General features: G+C 38.9%; 1 protein-coding gene across 2 annotated transcripts in view; it reads right to left on the bottom strand.

Moving 5' to 3' along the window:
• Nucleotides 1-20,926, bottom strand: part of trim44 (tripartite motif containing 44) — a 58,849-nt gene that overhangs the window by 18,296 nt on the left and 19,627 nt on the right. For both annotated transcript variants that reach the window (XM_079259321.1, XM_079259322.1), the window contains one exon: nt 16,879-16,901. In XM_079259321.1, coding sequence (XP_079115447.1) covers nt 16,879-16,901 — 23 coding nt within the window. The remainder of the gene's footprint in view (nt 1-16,878; nt 16,902-20,926) is intronic.

Raw genomic sequence — 20,926 nt, 5'->3', positions numbered from 1 at the left:
AGTAGTTGGACCAAATAATTTGTTTTAATGTATGGACAACTTGCAGAAGTTTGCATCTAAATATATGGGGCTGAAGAACATTTTTACCCCCAGGAAATACAACTTCTTACACTCACAACATCTACAGAAAAAGGGGCTCAATGTGGAATAAAAAGTACCGTTGTTGCATAACAGCTTAAATGACAGCCAAATCAAGTCAAGCATTACCTTGTAACTTATTCATTACAAACAAAGTACCCTAATTAAATCCCTGCGTCATCTTGATAATTGACTGTCAAAGAAAGAAAGAACTTACCATCACATAATAATGTTAAGAAAAAAACTGATTAATTGGTACAAACAGTGACAATCTGCTTCTTTCAAGGTCACTGGTCTATTCATGTTGTTCAAGGGACTGTGTTCCCCTTTAAGACAATGCAACACACTGTGCTGCTTTTCAAAAGACCTAATCAGTTCACAGAGAAGCTAAAGAGGCAAGGCACAACAACAGGCAATGCACCACAGCCCAACACAGAGCCCAGACTTCGGGGATGTTAATATGACCATGCCTGTGCGTCTTGTCTTCTTTCATCAGAACAAAGCAGGAGAGGCAAAGATAAACCCATTTCATTATCTGCAACATGTTTTACGTCAAGCAGAGTTCGTTCAAACTCACGTTCACATAGACGACTATTGTAAAGTGTAAAATCATGAAATGTGCTGTAGTGCAAAGCACTCTAATCGAGGATTACTTACAGGATGCTCGACGTATGACGCATGAGCCGGTGCACAGCCAAGCAGAAAAGGTCAGTGAAGCAGAACAAAGTAGTGAGCTGATGCTCAGCCAATCAGAATAATCTCAGTGTTTCAGCAGGTGAAAGGAATTGGATGAATAGCGGTTTTCTCTCCATAAAATAAAATCTTGTCTACCTTGACAATGTACGTGCCAATAATGAGACAGAGGAATTAATGCGAAGCTATTATATAAGAGCATTAAACAACGGTAAAGACTTTTATTGTCTCACTCAATGATTTCAGAATCATTACATGAGCAATTGAAGAATTAGTTGTGGATGACTTTAATCTTACCCATGATTAAGCTGCTCGATAATTAAACTGCTCAATATTGTAAATGTAATCTAAAAAATGTACCTGAACATGAGGAAAACATCCATTATTGTGACTTTAGGTATAGTTCATGGCTTTTCTGGACTAGCTTACATCATTAAAAGCCATTTCCCACTTAGAGGCTTTTATTCAGTCAAAAACCAACACTTTCTCTGAATATTGCTGCTTATAGGCACATCTCTACAGGAAAGTGACATGAAAACAATGGAATCACTTTCATGGTTTTAGTGAAGAGAAGACTAACAATACAATTCAACTTTATTTGTATCTTGCAAAGGTTTCTATTTTACTGACCAACCCAAGTCCAAATGAGGCTGGATGTAGTTGGTTAAAAAAGTTTAGGATCTTCATGAAAGTATATTTAGTGTTATATATGCTTAATAAGCAGCTTTTCTTTTTGTTCCCAAAACACAAAAACACAGGAACTCAAGGTAGGAGGGTATTGCAGATGGTAAGGGTAGGAGAAGAAAATTGTTTCACATAAAAATTAAGATTTTTTTGTTTTACAATTTTTAAATCTAAATTAAAATATCCCTTTTTTGGTCAAAAATCTATATTTCTTTATTTTAAATGTTTAAATGTGTTCATACCAGATGGAGAAGAAGTTACTGCTTTTCTCCAGCAGATGGCGTAATGTGAAGACAACGTTATATCAGTTTTGGAAAACACTTAAGACAGAGAATGCAGACAACCTGCAAAACCATGCGCAGATATATATCCTCCACCACCATATTTTAAGTTAAACGTGTGGACACATTTTGGATTTTTTTGGAAAAGCAGAGCTGGACATGTTGCTAGCCATTAGTAAAATCTGTATTGCATTTGTTGCGTACTGCAGTAACACAAGTAACGTTACTGCCCACTTAGCAAGATGCCTTCCTGAGGTAAATGCAGAGCTAACAACCAAACGTATGACAGCAGCAAGCAAACAGACACTCAAACCAGCACTTTTATGCACTTAAAGCTTTTGAAACAAGAGTATAAGTTCAAACAGCTGCTTCATATATTTTGCTGCTGAATAAATCTTAAAAAGTGGCACAATTGAGTTTTTCATTTGGGAAATCTGGCTCGTGAAATAGTTGGTAAACTTGGTCCTCATGCAACCTTTTCAAAAGGTCTGTAAAAATCGGCAATACTTAGGAATCGCCATTTAAATTGAATTGTCACCCAAAAAATGGTTACAAATCAAATTGTGAGAAAAGCATATCGTCCCAGACCAGTAAATGGCTCAAACAGTTTATCTTTTTCTGGTGATACAGAATAAATGGGATCAGTTTGCTGACTATTGGATGCCATCAACTGATAAACAGCCAAGAGGAAAAAGGAAATCTGCAAAAGAATCAATGAGAAAATAATTTTGGGAAGATGGAGCTAAAATAATTTGGTACAAGTAGTTTGGCCAGTCGTGTAAAAATATGCACAGACATGTGCACACATTTTCCTAAACAAGACTAAATAATAACAATTACATTTATATCGTCAGTCAGTTATGCAATCATCTGCAAATAGGTAATGGGTAAAATTCTATCTCTATTTTCTTTACGAATTATTTACTATCTAAAGTAAAGATAGTATTTACTATCTAAAGAAGAGTCAAACCTTGACAGAACTGCGATTGTTTCTGCAGGTGAATGAGAGAGGAAATGTTATTTAAAACATACCTTCATCAGAAGACATATAGCCTAGACTGAGCTTGCAGACAGCGCCGAGTCCGGGGATAAATGATATTTACCAAGAAAAGTGAAACCTTCTTTTCTTAGGTTTTAAAAAAATGCATGATCTGAATGCGGGCTATGTCTCTGGCATAAATTGAATTTTCTCGACTATGATACTCTTTTGAAGTTTTAATCTTAAGCTCACAAGAGTGATAAAGGGAGGGATAAACGTATTGAAAAGATAAAGTTTCTCTCTCGTTTCTATAGCAGCCAGCTTGAGAGTCCTCGCCGACCGTTTCTACCATTCACTTCTGTTTCTTTCCTGTGTACCAACTCAACTTTTAGTTTTATTTCGCTCACTCTTCAAACTTCAAATGTCCTGTGTCACTTTTCTTTTCTGTTTCCTAGTGTAACAATATCAGTTATAATCATAAATATTATCATTTACTTTATTAATTCCAATTGGAAAATTTGGTTCTCTATGCGATCCATCTACGGACCTACTAGAAAGCAGTGGGCTGCTATGTTTTGGGACAATGGGGAGTTGGTAGGAAGGGTTAAGGATAATTGATATTAATCATTCATATTCCAAACACCCCCCACTCTCCATCCTTGTCTGTTTAGGCACCAATGATCCAGGATTTGTGATGGACGCCCATGTTTCTTTCATCTGCCACGCGAGCTCTAAGCTGGCTCATTCTCAGGGTGGGCAGCTGTTATAAAGAGAGACTGGCCACAGTAGCGCCCACACATTTGGCAGCTTGGCAGATTTGTCCCCTGCTGTATGTCTCAAACAAACCCCCTCTTTTTTTCCGTCTTTAACAGCAGAGCAGAGTGCAGACGCCTATTTAATAAGAGACTGCTCAGGTGCCCTGACAAGTTGTCCTGGAAACAGGAATGCTGTGGAAAAATTTTTTTAAATTAAAAACCCTGTCGCCGCCTCCTCTGTGTGCAATCTCCCCCATTAAAGATGGGGCTGGATGTCACGGGCCCATGCGGCCAGAGAAGAGAAAGGAAAAAAGCAGGGGATATGTGTCTCTGCGACAGAAAAAAACAGACCTAGTTAGAGAACAGACTGGTTATTAGGCAAAGCCTTCTGTCACATGAAACCTTCCCCCTCCCCAGCATCCAAGGCCTGTCATCCAAGTTCTCAGTGTGAAGGACACCGAGACAGACAGCCCAGAAAAAGCTCAGCTCCAGACTGTCAAAACCCTTATCCTGCCAGATAAAAGTAGAGTAGAACTCATCCATCCTTTTCTACTCTTTCCTCTGTGGAATGATAATTGTGCAGCAATTAAGGGATTTATTTTCCCTCAGATCTGTGTAAATGACTTCAAACTACAACAAAGAAGGAGACTGGTGCATGTCAACCACAAAACATACAAAGATGGCTTCAATGCATGGGTAGCATTATTAGACTTTAAAGACGCTGCTCTACAAACTGAGTTTAGGGCTTTATTTCCTCAATCTGATATTTTCTTGTTATGCTCCTGTAGCAGCAGCATAGTTGGATCTAAAATTGCTGTAGAACAAAATTGAGTCATAGGGCTCAAAGGCTCCCTTGTGCTGCCTGACTAATATATTTTTATATGGACTAATGCATCCTGTAAAATATCAGTCATTAAAACTTGGCTTTTCCTGCAGGTGAGATGCCCTGACTGACTACTCCATCAGGAAATCTAAAGCTACATCACTGTTTGAAATCACTGTTTTTTTTGTCTTTTTTACAAAAAATGCAAAAAATTTTATAATATATAAAAAGTACAAACATCAACGAAGCAGCTGAGGAGGAAATAAAAACAGCAAATGAACGAATGGATGAAATCTCAGAAAAAACCATTCCTTTTTTGTCATTTGCATCCCTCCTCCCTCAGAAGGACGCTGGATAAAAGGTGAGTCTGGTGAAGTACATAAACCGGTAGCGAAATCTTCTCGTAGCTTTCTACCCGCTACTATAAATCTACACGGTGGCAGAGCTTGTCGTGAGACTGCTGAATTAAACATGCCAACCTTCGTACACGCCTGCTTCCTCCCACTTTGAGAATAACTGATTAGAAGGACGAAGTGGGGACAGGGAGGGGCCTTGAATGTGTTGTGGCATTGTTGCCTTGTTCAACCATGGAAAGGAGATTATTTCCAATGGTGTGTGTGTGTGTGTGTGAGAGAGAGAGAGAGAAAGAGGGTCTACTGTTTCTGCGTTGACAGTTCATACCTAGAACAAAAGTTTGATAAGCCTCTGATTCATGGCCTCGTGGTTCAGTCTGTCATTATCGTCCTTTTTGATCTGCAAGCTGAAATCAGACCTTCAGTTCCACTATAAGGCTAACACACTGTGGTACGCATACATATATGTCTGCATGTGTGGTTAACATGGTCATAGGTCAGGCTGTAAGAGGAAAGCATGTTGCATGACAGCTGTAAAAAAACAACAAAAAAAAACATTTTCCTTTTTGCCTCTTCTCTAATTATTGAGATTTTATGTATTTATTTTGTTTATGTGCTATTTTTAGAATGAATAATGAATGTTTACACACACAGTGACAAGTTTTGAGAGGTTTAAGTGTGTGTGTGAACACTAAATGCACAACAGGGTATAAAGGAAAGTCTCAACAGATTCAACATGACAATCTGCCTCGTGTATAAAGCAATAAGATGAAAAATGGGCTCGTTTTAGAGGAAATGCAAAGAAATGCCAGAGAATGTATTTTTTCCTTTTGTGAAAGAAAAACATCAGGAGAAGAGGAAGCTCTAATTGGCTTATCTACTTCCTGTGCAAGATGACATGTCAGTCATGCTCAGGCAAAATAATGTTGTTTTCAAAGCAAAGAGAATCCTCGGGCTCGGCAGGACGCCTGATGGTGTGTAACATGTCCAGAGGATCAATAATAAACTGGCTGGCTGCCACTTTCTTAAGGTAACCATATCTCATGACAACACTGGGATCTCCAGATGAGGAGCTGACTGAACAGTTCAGAAGTAGCAAATAAAATAATGCCAGACATAGATCGATTAAATGAGGACGTGGCTGTCTAAAAACATCACAACTCTTATTATTCCCTCTGTTTTTAAGGCTCAGTTAAAGTGTGGTTATAGTGTTGGTGATGCATAGCTATTGATTAATCTGTCGGTTGTTGTACATCATTGTCCTTGACTGATGGAACTCAGGTTTTTCAGGTTAATTTTCACAGATCCTCATGTTTCCACTTGGAAATGGAAGAGATATATTTTGGAAAAGGTTTTCCATAAAGACAGATTTTTTTTTCGAGAAATGTTTAGTAACATCACTGCGTATGCAGACTCAGGGAAACGTAGAGCTATGACATCATCTGCTCAGGAGTGATGTGAATGGGTTGTACACACAGAAACAAGACTGGCATTTTCAAGTTTATTCACTTTGGGACCCAGTTTTAACCCTCTGGGGACCAAGGGTATTTTAGAGGAATAAACCTGACTTTTTAAAAAAAAAAAAGCTAATAAACACCACCTTTCAATGCCCCATAATGTCCTATAACTTGTTTTTATTTTATTTTATTTTTTATTTTGAATTGAAATATCATAAACTGTTATGTAAATGAGGCTGCTTTGCTTGAAAAAAAAAAGAAGAGTATTGTAATTTCGAAGCATGACTAAAGGTACTAAAGGGGACTGAAGCACCGCAGCTTTCCGAAATCACTGTCAGCTGCACACACTGTATCTGTTACCAAGTTATACATCTGTTACGACACCGTCGTGTCATTTATGTTGAAATAAATTACTTGAGTAATGCAAATGTTTGTTTGAGCAATTATGCATGGTATGCGTGCGTAAAAGCTGTTTTCATAATTTATCGGCCTTGTAAATACAGAAGGCAGCTATCCGACTGCTAATGACACCGATGCATAGTGATTGACACTGTTTGGAGGCGTTTCTTGAGGCATCATCGGCTCTGATTGGACAAACATGTGTCATGCACCAAAGACAAAGGCTCTGATTGGAACGCCTATTTTGACACAACACTGTAACACTTATGAATGGGCTACAGTGATGCCGGAACTACCGTCTGAAAGCCCGGAGTCTCCCGATTAAGAGGGGAAAAAAGTAAGTTTCTACCTTTTATGGTTCAACAGCTATGCTCAATTAAACACAACATGGTCCCTGGCATCGCTGACGATGCCGACGTCCCCAGAGTGTTAAAACAGCGGTTAAAGAAACATCCCTGCGATGAAATATGTAGCTGAACTTGCTTCTGTGTGAGTTTTAGTCCATAATAAGCTTTCTGGAAAAAAAAAAAAACTGCAGAAACCTTCTGAGGATATTATCACATGATCTGTGCTGGACCTTTAAGACCTTGGCAACTCCAGCACAACTGAGGACTCTTCACTTCATTGTCTCTGGTAGCTTTAATTCCTTTACTTTCCTCATGTTTTACAGATAACTGATTAACACGCAGCACTTTGAAGGATGCCGTAATCTATTCTTAAACAGTTTTAATCCATCTGCTGTTGTACAAGCAAGATCAGACTTTACAGTCTGACAGCAGACAAAACATCATTTTTACTGCAAAGCATTTCTCATTAATAACAAAACCTAACGCAGAAGGTCGAGTCATTACTGCTGATGATGTAGATATGCATCTTTTGCAATAGTTTGTCACAAAATTACTTTCTTTCACTTTTTTTTCATCTCACATCCTTCTTTTTTAAATAATTACATAAATAAACCCAACACTACGAGACACACAAAGAAATCTGATTTCAGAAGTGTGAGAAGCGAGTTGTAATAAACACATTTTGATTAATTTTTATGATAATTTCTCACAAGCTTTTGTCTGAACAGAGCACACAAAAAGGCGTTAGCTTCTGTTGCAACGTGTCACCAGACAGAACAGTGAAAGATTTCTGGATGGGTAATTTAGTAAGTGCAAGCAGAGGGGAAAAAAAACAAAAAAATTGACAAGATGAGCTTGGAGGAAGGCGAGCAGCACCGTCTGAGCAGAGCAGATCATATCACATCAACACCTTTTTATGATGCGACATAAAAATGACATGTTTACAGTCATTTTACAGTCAATTTACAGTCTCAGCCAGGAAAAGACAGCTAGATCTAAACAACAACGACAAAACACATGACTGTGGTTTCTCATTTTAAGTGACTCGATATGATGTTCGGCTCTGCACTCGACATCACAAGGTTATCAGGAAAGTGTTTGTTGAATTAGATACAGCAAAATATGAACCAATGGAAGAGATAAAAAGTTCATACGAGAAAGCTTGAAGTTAACTGGACTAATCTATTGCTTCTGTCTTGTGCAACATAGCCGTCTGAAATATTACTTGCCATGCTTCCTTTCATTTATTGTGCCTTTCCCCCTCTGTGTTACCAATCTACCCAGAAGCTCGCCTTACTTTTTTCCGTTTTCGACTTCTCTTATTTTTCCTGTTTCTTCTTCAGCAGTTGCCTCACACCTGGCTCGTTGGGGTGGAAATACATTATCTTTAGGCTACACCGTACGTTCATCTCAGCCTCTACACAATCAACTTCTACTACATTTAACAATAATGCAAATATTTCCTTACAATTCTGCACCTGTAATCTTCACAAAATTCCTCCGAGGGATTTAGCCTGATTTGTAAAATCTGAATTGCCAAAGAGCCCAACAATCATTTTCAGTTAAATCTAGTCTTTTTTTCCACACTTAAAAGGCAAAGTTCAGCAAACATGTATATTTAAAGAGCCCTGTGCTTCTTGGTAAATGGTTGAATCTCTCTCATTTGCATTTTAGTGTCAGCAGAAAAAAAACGGAGTGAAACTGACTGAAAACTCTGTTCTGACAGAGATCTTTCAACTCTCTGAGACGGGCTGGATCATTTATATTATTGCTTTTTTTGTTATGCATGGAATAATTTGTAATAAAAATGAAAAACATGTTCAAACTGCTCCAGAACATAAACATCCGTGTGAACACCGATATGCTGGATGGGCATAAGTGTGCTTTTTCAGTGCCCTTTAGAAAAGATTTATACAACAGAATATAAATGAGAATAGACCTGCAAAGGGCATCATGTTAAACAATAAAAAAGAAAAAAAAAATAGCAGTGGAAAGGCAAGAAAATGTGTGGGAGAGAGATGTTGTGTACATGGATTACCTTTCCACCATTCCCAGGCATTAGAGGCTCAGAACATCACCGCAAACAGCAATAACCTGGTTCTGACACAACATAGTCTTGGATGCATCGCAGATACTTGATGCGGACTCTGTGCTCTCTGGGATCACGGACTAAACACACAACAGCAATAAAGTACTCATATCTAAGTATCTTTCACAGCAGATCATCAGCAGAAGTACACTTAAAAACTCTGCCCTAAGCCCTTATAAAGCTATAACACAGGATATGAACAACTAGACATCTGATGCTGCCAGTTTTCAGCTCCAAATAGTGAACGCCTTCATTCCCGACACTGCACAGATGATTCAGTTCAATTTTTTTTTTCCCTACTTGCTTTGGACTCATCTCCAGCAGGTTTGAAGTTTTGCAGGATTCAGACAAACTTTAAAGTTGAAGACTTCTCTGCTTTCTGAGACCGAGTTATCTGCAAAAAAATGTTTCAAAATGTTAACTATTCCAGACTGTTCTTGTGCTTATTTATACCATTCTGCCATGCTGAATGAATAATTCATCGCTCACTACTTGAGTTTCTTGTCTCTTTAACAGAAAAGAATCAAGAATGCGATGAGAAGTGTTGAATAATGTGGTTTGATTTTAAAAGTGCATGCAGAGAGCCTTCCTGATTCACTTTCCATTCAGGATGGAAAAATGGAGGCAGCAAGGTTAGTTTGTCTACAGAAAACTATCCGTTTCCAACATCAGAGCATTATGCCGCCACTGTTGTACTTTTAATAAAAGTCATTTTAGAAACAGGTGTACAGATTTGGCACATTCATAAAAAGGCACTTACGGCACAGCTATTTCACAGAATTCCCGCTCATCCCTGCCATGTCCCATGCATCTACCCACCACACTGCCATCTGTTAAGCTCTCACAAATGAGATGCTGACTGAACAATAAAGAAGAGAAACTATGCAGTGCAGCAATGTTGAAAGGCTAAATGTATGACCCTAACCAGAAATAGAAAGGAAGATTATGGGAGAGAAAAACCGATGGATTTCTGTCAGTTTAGTGGACTGCGGGGACACAGCCGGGTAAACTAGGCTTCGTGGTAATGGTCTTGGGTAATATGATCATATTCTGGAGCTACTGTGTTGTCTTTAATGCCAGGTGTAAAAATGTTTGTGTGATGAAGGCTGTAAATTATAAAAAGTAAAGAATGTTACAAATTGAAAGACAACATACATGTAAATGAACCACACCCAGAGAAAAGAAAGATTTGCTCCTTTCCTTATTCCTTCCATCTGAATAAAGAAAAATACTAAAGAAACTAACCACAAGATGAATCGACCAAACTAGAGAATAGCCAGTGGGGTCTTTGCAAAATAGGGGATTTGGAAAAATTGCTCGTTTTGATGCAATCTGGAGGTTCCAACATGCAAAAGAATGAATAAGTAATGCTAAACCCTCCCAAATAGGAGTATTTTCCCCACATAAATGAGCTAATTTATATCAGAGCAAAGCTAATAACTGCCATTAATTATCTCCAAAGGCAAAGCAAACAAAGGTATACACAGACACGCATTTCCCCCCTCTTTGAACAGATCACATACACCCCCCCCCCCCCTCAGCCAAACAATGCAAAATGCTGGTATTCATGAAACACGTGAGCAGACATGTGCGCACACTGAATGACAGACATCTTAAAAATCAAGGGAATAATGTGCTCTTGGGATAAATTAAAAATGCTTAAGTCTCTTATCATCTACATGCATGTCTCTCCATTTGTCAGTGGTTTGTCTGCGCTTTGCATTCATTTGGGACCTCTGGTCCCCCCCCCCCCCCCCCCCCCCCCCCCGTGGGATGGCGACGGTTTGATGAAGAGGAGTGACAAGATGACAGAAATAAAGAAAGATGGAGGGAAAAAGTGTCACACATGCAGATAGACAGGAAAATGGGAAAAGTATTGAAATCTTATTGAAATATTTAAACTCTGAATGAAGGAAATTAGTTCATTTCTCTTTTTTTTTTTTGGGCTATATTTGGAAGAATATTGATCAATATGAGGCATTTACAACCCTCTTACCTTCAACCTACATAATAGGATGACTTTAACTGGAACTAATCCTAATGTTTACTGTGATATCTTCTCCTCATTCAGCATTTAAAGATGCATTCTGTAACTTTTTTAACTTAAAACTCAACGTCCTGAACTTGTTCAAGGACACAGTGACATCTGTCATGTCCATTTAAACAGCTAAGAAACTGCACGATACAACTTTCACATCCAGAATGCGATGTGACATTTTGCTTCACGGAATAACTGGCTGTTTTGAACACGCAATGTCGGTGATTCAGCAAAGAAAAGCAAGAAGATTAAGAGAGAGAAAGAGACGAAACAAGAATGATCATAAGATTGGTCAAGGTAGGATGAAAGATGATTAATGCAGAATTGCTGTCGATAGGGGGCACATGACAGAAAATGGCAAAAGTTCTGTAGTGTGTTTAAAGGGTGTTAAAAGCATTAAAGATGGAGCAATAAAACTCAAACTGCATCTCACAAAAATAAACACACTGAAAATTAACGTGCTCTCATGTCAAATTGTAAAATATCTTTGTTTGGCTGAAAAATATGTAGCATTTTATAGTGGCAGGTTGGGGTGGTAGATGGAAAAATTTGTACTAGAGTCTCAACCGGCAATGGTTACAGTTGGCTCATATACAACAGGCTTGGAAAAACCAAATTGTCATGGAAGTTTTATACTGATTAGTTTTGTTTCTTGTCAGTTAATGTGACGCAATTTGGCATAAAACTTCAGGTATTAAACAAACCTGAAACACAGATGGAGATACCAATATGTATTGCTCTACTGGAAAACATTTATATTTAACTATATCTGCTGAGACTGGGCAGGAAAAAATCCATTAGAGCTGCACGGTCCTGCGGTGGCTCCTGTTGTGGGAGACCATGTAAATTTTTCATGAGAGTAAATGCAGCCCCTTCATCTCAGAGCTGCATCATATGTCCTCTGGCCTCTCTCTGCCATCACCTCCTTGCTTCGCCTAACACATCTACTTGACCCAAAGAAGGGCAAGCAGCTCAGATAGATAAGTTGCGTCCAAAAGAATCCGCTCTGCCTCCCTGTCAGCCTCCTTTTTTTTTTTTTTTTTTGTGCGTTCATGTGAATACAGGCCGTGGATGTGGGTGGTCTTCAGCCTTCACTCAGTGGGACAGAGAATGCTCTCATTGCCCTCCTCTGTCGATGAAGATGCCATGATGGCAGATCACAAGCAGGTGAGAATACAAAGGTGCAGGACAGGAAGTAGAGATACTGCAGGTTTTCAGCTCAACACTGATAAAACTGACTAGAACGACAAACTTTATTGACTTAGTGCTCAGTTGCACACATTAACCTGATGACATCAGACCCTGCAGAGCTCAATGACATCAGTTTAACTAAATAAATATATGTAAAAAAAAAAAGGTGGGGTTAATTTATTACTTAATCCACTTTTTGAAAAAAAGGTTGTGATAGATGTTATATGAGGGCTGCACAGTTAGAGGGTCGCTAGTTCAAGCCTCTGGTAGGGGAAGGTTCGAATGGGGGGCCTTTCTGTGTGGAGTTTGCATGCTCTCCCCATGCATGTACACGTTCTCACCAGCTAATCTCCCACTGTTCCTCCCCAATTCCTCCCACCATGCATTGAAGGTGAACTGATCACTATATGTGAGTGTGAGCGCGAGTGGTTGCTTGTGTGTGTGTTGACCCTGCGATGGACCGGTGACCTGTCAGGTGTCAAAATGTACCCCTAACTAGTCTAAGCAGCATGGAGAATGAATGAATGACGTTATACATCATAACGAAAAATACAAAATCAAGTATAAAACATCTTAATGATGCTTTATTGTTATCCTTTGCAGAGCTACGCAGAATGATGTGTGTTCATGTTATACTGATCCGAGTAGTTTGTGACCCGCTGAGTCACAATGTATTTATTATTAGAATTTCCTTATTTTACATTGCATCATATTTAAAGCTGCATCTCATGACCAGTTGTCTTCACAGTCAAAGGTATTCACACTGATAACTAATGTGAGCTCTGATACCCACATGAAATACATTTTAGGTTATTTAAAAAGAATCTTAGTAAATCCATGAAGACAACGACCACTACTGACGTAGTTACAAAACATTTAGAGCTTCAACTATAAAAGCATAAAGGCTGAAAAGTGAATTACTTCAAGCTTGCTGTTTAAGGAATCTTCCAGAGTTCCAATAGAAAGGACGGATTTAGACCTCCAGAGTGGAATTCCTTAGTTTGCACATCTTTTTATATCATAGTCTGTCTTCTGACATTTGTGCCTATTTCTCTTTTAAGCACAATACCTCTGGAGACAACATGAAAGTGGCTTTTACATATTAGATCTGCTGTAGCAGTAAAGGCTTTCCCCCCCTCCTTCGCTGTGTGTGCACATTTATGAGTTAGTAGATGCTTGAAAAGCTCTCCTCTCCTATACTTAACATTGGTATGGTGACTCCTGATATGTCATAGCTTTTCTGTGATTACTGAGGACTCAGGCAGTGATACGTTTAAGCAAATGAATGGCATTGGTGAGGAGGAGAAAAGATAAAATATTATACAAGAATATAATGTTACATTTAATAATTTCCCTGAAAATCTGATTTACATATCAAATGTATAAAATGACATAATATACAACATCTCGGGGGCATATGGTTTTATTAGATACATACATAGTATATACATATGTACTCAGCATGCCTGGCAAATTACGTATGAAGAGATTGCAGTAGCTCAACAAGACATTATGTTCCGCCTCGCACCGCATCAAGAATCATACGTACAAACATAAACAAACACAAACAGAGAGCTAAACACCTGAATACAAGTAATGCATAATGTATGAAAACAAAACAAACGTGCACAGAAACATATGTAAAATCCAAAATGTCAGGGAAAACAGCTGCACGGGAGGTGGGCAGATTAAAGCCAAAGAGTGAAAGTGAAATTTGCAATGCATTGCATTAAGAGGCACAAGTGAAATGGTCGGGCAGCTGGGAGTAAAGAAAGATTTATATTCAGAGGAGAACAAATCTTGGCAGGCATGGAGTACCTATGTTGACAGGCTTGGAGAGAGGCGGGGATTCGTATTGATGAGCGAGTCCAAGAAAGATGCGTGTGGGTGCAGGATTGAGGTCCTGTGGGGATGCTCTGTCTATGGCAGTGATATGGGGCTCAGACAGCGGATTAGTGTTTTTGCTCCATAATCAATTTGCTGTCTGGATCCCACTGCACATAACCCTAAACATCCACTTGTGGCTTTATCCTCTAAAACCTCTCCGTGCTTTCTCTTCATTTCTCCCTATGCCACATTTGATCACACCTTTTACTTCACCTTCAAACCTTTAGAAAACTTTAATCCTTTACTCAACATCCAGCCATCTAGAATACTTTTCTTTTTTTCCTCCTACTAACTACAAACTTTGCTTTTTTATTTATTTTTATTTTTTTTCACTTCTTCCCAAAGTGTTTCAACGCAAGCCACAGTAAAAACTCTGCTTAGATTGTGTTTTTGAGCGGTGTGAGGTACTCTGGGAGTAATTATATCAGGGTGCGTGTTTGTAAAAATGTAAAATTCAACCTTGTTAAAGGGCAAACTACAAGCTGCATTTCACCCTTGGGTCCAAGCTGGCTGCCATCTGCTCAGGAACTTAGAGGTCACAATACAGGCTGACCAATCAATAACATATTACATGCTGACACAGAGCAACACCCCCAATTACAACTTCACTGCTTATTAAAAGCAAAGCACATTAAATTTTCAGCATAGAAATGGAGCACATTTCCACCAAGCAATGTTGTGCTGCCAACATTAGCTGCACAAAATTAATCAACAAGTCTTTTTCTATTGTTGGAAACAAATATGTTGACAATAAAAAAGTGTATTACGCCGTGCAAAAGGGTGATTTTGTATTCAGACCTCGCTTCAACTGAAGTCTGGTGGAAAATATGGTTCCTTTCACTAAGAACAGATGCCCTGACATTTCCTGAGAGCGTCTGAGCCTCAGTTACGTATGTATATGTGTGTGTGTGTGTCTGTAGGCGGGAGAAGCCATTTGAGATGAAACCCCACGGAGACAGCTAATGGGGTAGGCAGAGATATCAGGTGGTGCTTAGAGTGTTTCAGTCTGGGTGGAGAAGTCAGGAAGGGTTTCCCATCAGCAGATCAATAACAGAAAACCATCCATTTCAAATTGTCCGACCCAGACATAGATAAAGGTCAAACACACAGACCAAGAACAAGGCAGCTCAAGGAAAAAAGGTTCCACACACTTTTACTTTGTTGGACCGCCTTTAGCTTTGATTACAGCAGCATTCACTGTGGTTTTGTTCCAGTGGCCACGTTTCCATGCGAGTTTTATTTCTTTAATTCCAGATAAGAGTTAATTCTGCTTTAAACTGGCAAAAAGAAGCAACGTAAACACCTAAGCCTGAATAAAAAAAGTCAATTCAGGATAAAACTTAAATCTGAAGTTAGTTCGCATTTTGAATCCAAACTGATTCATTCCTGTCATGTAAACCTTAGTTTTCTCTAAATTAATTCAGATTGTTCGGCACATGCTCCTTTCCTTGTCCCGTCCCGGTGACGCACATGTTCTGCATGCTGTTATGCCTCAACATAACGGCAAAACTGATGCCTATGAAGTAGTTTTCCATGTAAGTCACAAGATTGCTTGCACAGTATGCACTAGGCATGACAGCTACAACACTTCATCTTCCTCTCTTCTTATCCTGATGCTGCCATTACTCTGAGACAGGATACTTCTGGACTCCACCAGACCACACGACCTTCTCCCATCACTCCAGAGTCCAACTTTTATGCTCCTTAGAGACCTGAAACCTTTTTCTCTGCTTACCCTCACAGAATAGTGGTTTTCCTATGTCTACAAAACTGTTCTGTCCCAATCACTTGAGTTTTCTGTTTTTTTATCAACTTTATTTCACCAAGCATTTACGTGATCACCAATCACCATCATTTAGGAATTTTTTCAGCCATATTTACTCCTGGAAGACGATGGTTCCCCACTATCCTTCCTGTTTTTAATAATGCGTTGCACAAAGTTATAGCATTTTCTGCATCTCCTTAGATGTTTTATTCTGCTTGACACCAGTGATTTGACACTTCTTAAACAGACTGGCATGTTTGTGTCTTTTCACATGGTTGTTTCAGAAATGAGAAGCTACTAATTGCATCATTTGGGATTAAATAACTTCTCGTTGGCTGAAAGATAATCTCCCATGCAGTAATTATCCAATAGGAGGCTCCTCCCTATTTGCTTATTTTTTGTTGGCCAGACATTGTATATAGTATATGATACAAATAAACACATAGCAGCTCAACAATAATAAGGCTGCGTTAGTATTGTCTCTCATGACCATGCATGCCGGCACACCGAACCCAGTTTGTGATAGTAAAAATACAAAGACTATGTTGTATAAGACTGTGAGACTTGACCCCACTAATGACATAACAGCTTGTTGTACTACGGCTGCGTACACACACACACACACACACACACACACACACACACACACACACACACACACACACACACACACACACACACACACACACACACACACACACACACACACACACACACACACACACACACACACACACACACACACACAAAGTTACAGCTTTAAACTGTCAGCCACTGTTTTGCAATGCTTTCATCGGTTCAGGCAGATTGTCACCTCTACTGCACTGTTCTGATGTGCATGTGATCAGATTCGAGGCACGGCAGACCTTATGTGTCTGCAGTGAGTTTGTCAGATGCTTAAGAAGGAAACTGGCAGGTGGAAATATGAGGGGAAAGTCTTAAAAAAAGGGATCTTTTTATGCAAGATGAATATTTTATATAAAATAAATCCTCGTGGTGAATGGTGTTTCAACAAACTAAGGAAGGGTTCTCTGTGAAGAAAGTATGAACGAGTCTTACCTTGGCCTGGCGTCAATGTTGTGCTGAAAAAAGAAGAGAAAGAAGGAGAGATGAGAAGAAAAGAGAATTATAAATCTGAATTCTTTGCAGAGGTGTTACATTTAAAAACAAACATCATTATTTGCATTAACATGGGTCCACAGCTGATGTGGAACTAAATATGACCAATCAATTTTCTCTTTTGTTCAAGTACATTCATCAGCTTTTAAATAAACAATCTGGAGCGAAGCACCAAGAGAGCTGCAAACATTATTCATATGTTCACATAAATTTCCATCAAGTCTTAAAGAGATTCTTTAGCATTAGACTGCTGGATGCCCCTCTGTTGAGCAGCAAAGTCTGAATTAAACTTTCTGAAATCCTCAACAATCCAAAGACATCATTTTTAGCACTGGACCGTGACAACCAGCCCTAATTTAGCGGCACCAGAACAACTAACTAAAAGCATCAAAAGACTCTTTGAGCAGCGAAAAGCTGATGAGTGGAGGCAGCAGAGGGACGAGTGGCTGTTTGCCCCACTGATTACGCTTCGGCTTTACACCAAATTAGCTTCGAATCGCTGCAGTTAGATTTTTATTCATTCATGTTGTCAAGCCCTTCAACAGACCCCAACGCCAGTTTGCAAAAATCACAGCACAGAACAGTCATTCCTTAAAGAAGCATCTGCAAATTGTCTACATACAAATGTGCAAACCTCTTTATGTTTATAAATGAGTTTACATGCTAACAACAATCATTAGCAAAAAGAAAACTGGGGCAAATTGCACGATATTGCTAAAATATTGGGATATGTGGCACATCCCATACATAGGCCCATTTTCTGCAGATGCATAATAGCATGAACTCTTCTGCATGGGCTCCTTTCCACAAGGTTTAACTGTACTTTTAAGGGAATTTTGGATCGTTCTTTAAGATCCACATTTGTGAAATCAGGCGTTGATGTCTATTGAGAAAGTTTCTGCTCTCATTAATCCAAAAGGTGTTCCATGGAGTTGAAGTCAAGCTCTTCCACACCAAACTCACTCATCTGGGTTTTTATGAACACCGGAATTAAATGATTTTGAAATGTGTATTTATGAAACATGGTTTATTTCCACATGTGCAACCTACACAGACAATATGTTCAGTTTCCAGGGATGAAGACATAATGCTTAGATATAAATCCAGATTGTTTTTCTTTTTTCCTTCCATCCCCCCCCCCCCCCCCTTTTTATTTCCTTTTATTTTTTTTTAAATCAGAAAAACACTGAAAACCTTAAAAGAAATTATCTTGCAAGGAAAAGTATGTTAGGACACACATTTAGAGAGCTTTAACACGCAGCCAAGCTAATAAGCAGATTGCATGCAAGCTATTATATATCAAAACTGTCAAGTCCTTTTTTAAATGGAAAACTGCTTCAGTTTAGGAAAAGTTGGTGAAAATAGCACACAACACTAACGGTATACTAACATTTTGTTAATATAATTAATGAAAGGCTTGGTACCACCTTAATAACAGTCATAGCTTTGCAACTACAAGCAGAAAGAAAATAAACTTTGAGGACTTAAGACGTCAAAATTCATTCATTCATTCATTCATCTTCCTAACCATTTAGCCCAATGAAGGGTCGCAGGGAAGCTGGAGCCTATCCCAGTAGTCTTTGGGCGAAAGGCAGGGTACACCCTGGACAGCTCACCAGTCCGTCACAGGGCAATAAAATAAAATGCATTATTATTATAAATTGCGCCTTTTTGCTTTTGCTAAAAAGCAAAACTGCTCCCTAATATTTGTTCGCCGACACACAAATTAAGCAGATTTGAGTGACATCAGAGCCAACTTTGAAATACTGACGTAAAACTTCACATCTTCTCACTAATGGGGCATCTTGACTTTTCCATGTTTTAAATTCTTCATTAGAAGAACTGAATGTCCCCAAATACTTCACAGGAAATAGTCACAGATATAAAGAACATTACAAAACCTCCTTGGTAATAAATATGCAAATGTGGCATGAAAAAAGCAAATAATAAAAGAAAGATGAGGCAAACTACAGCAGGCTGGAATATGCAGATTACCACCAATTTAGCGGAACATATAAGTCAAACCCTCTCTCATCTGTAACTTTTAAAGGCTTTTAGGAACCGACTCAGATGTGAGGGACTCTCTGAAAATGGTGAGGAAGAGTTATAATAGTGACTGGACACATATTGAGCCAAAGCAATCTAGTATTCTCCCTCTGGCTTCTACTGATTGGTTAATTTTCAGAAAGCCATTTTCATTCCTGACCCCTTCATTGTGCACCTGTGTACCACTGCAGACGCCTTATTTATGTAGAATAATGCGTCTGTTTCAATTAAAGCTGGAAAGCTTGCCTTCATTATGTGATTTATGCTCTGGGATGCTGTTAAAGAGATGAGTTTTATGAGGTGATAAATGTTTTGATACATTCTACAAGCGTGCAGGATTTGAGCTTGACGTGCATACAAAAATCAAGAATGGCATGCAGCTGAAAACCCATGTTTTGTTGTAAAAACTGGTCATTTAAGGTCTGGAAGCTGCAGCTGTAGCTCAGGCTGCAAACAGGTTTATGATGTGCTTTACAGGGAGGAAAACTGAAGAAAAATATTTTAAATATTTAAATATATATTGGTAGGTCCTGAATTTGTTTCAATGCAGTACTATCTACTCCTCTTGTGTTGAGCCAGCTTATATGATGCTTCATTGATGGATGTTTAACATCCAAACACAACTTTGCATCATAACTTTAATAACAGATGGATCATTCAGCTTCAGATTTAGCAGGTAGCTTGTTGCAGTCTCCCTATAAGTGATGAATAAATTAAGAAGGCAATTTGATTGCTTTGGCATGTTATTATATATTAAAGTGAACTTTTTTTGCATTATTGACAAGACAACAGCTGCAAATCTGCAAAAAAAAACCCCAAAAAAACTGATTTTATTATTGCAATGACTAAAAAATATGACCAATCTGAAATTTACAGAGAAACTGGGGGAGGCAAAACTGACCCAGGTGAACCAAATCAAACAGCACAAGCTTCATGAAATGTGCTGCCCATTGGTAAAAAAAACATGTACCTGTCAGGTACATTAACAACTAGCATGTATCACTTCTAACATCCTGATGTGTCTGAGGGTGTGCTACAGGTATCAATTCTGGGTCTGCTTATGTTTTTTTTTTTTTAACTATTTACCACCTCTTGGACCAGCTAAGCAAACTGTATGTATCTTGTTGAAGGATGTCTCATCAGCACATAGACTTTGTCATCATCATGTTGTTATAAGTCTATTCTTGGAATGCGTCCTTCATTTCTCCACCAAAAACCATACAGGACATTTTTATCTTTGTGTGTAGGATTTATCTCTGAACCTGCTACTAGAAAAACATTTTTAGTCCACTGCACACAACATAACACACACTAACCGAGTCAGTGAGGTGGAAAGTGCATTTATGTATTTATTCTCCTTAACTGTGAAGTACCATACATCTAAATAAACAAAAACAAGAATGTGGTTGTGTATGTCCTGTGGATAACTTAGAATGACACTTCCTCTGATCAACTGTATTGGTGGCAGTTTAATCGAGTTTAATCCCAACTTCATATTGCACACTTTCACTGTACCCACATAGACCAAATCAGACACCTTAGGTTGACTGCTGTACCAGAAGCCTCTCAACTCCTACACTGCATTTGAATTTCCAAGTCTATTTCTCACTGCAGCAAAAATGAACGCATGCGAACAAACAGGGTAACCATCTGCATTCAATTAGAGCCTTAATGAACCTGGCCCTCCACGGATTAATTTCTCAGCGAAAAAGCAATCTGCACATCAGCCCCTGCCACTGCAGCAGCCTCTGCAGTCGTACACAGCATCTCCAGGGAACACTCCAGCTTCCTCTTTTGGCTGTGGTGACTAAAATAAGGCGAATGACAAGTGGACCAATGGGATACTTTAGCTTGGGGCCTATCAGTAGTTCAAGCCTTCTCTGCAAATTTCAAACGAGGCATACGGGAGTGATGCGCTGCAGAATTTGAGGAGCGTGAGAGG

This window comes from Telmatherina bonti (assembly GCF_933228915.1).
Source record: "Telmatherina bonti genome assembly, chromosome: 2".
Taxonomy (NCBI): domain Eukaryota; kingdom Metazoa; phylum Chordata; class Actinopteri; order Atheriniformes; family Telmatherinidae; genus Telmatherina; species Telmatherina bonti.
Note: the sequence above shows the minus strand (reverse complement) of the source record. Positions and strands in the feature narration are given on the sequence as shown.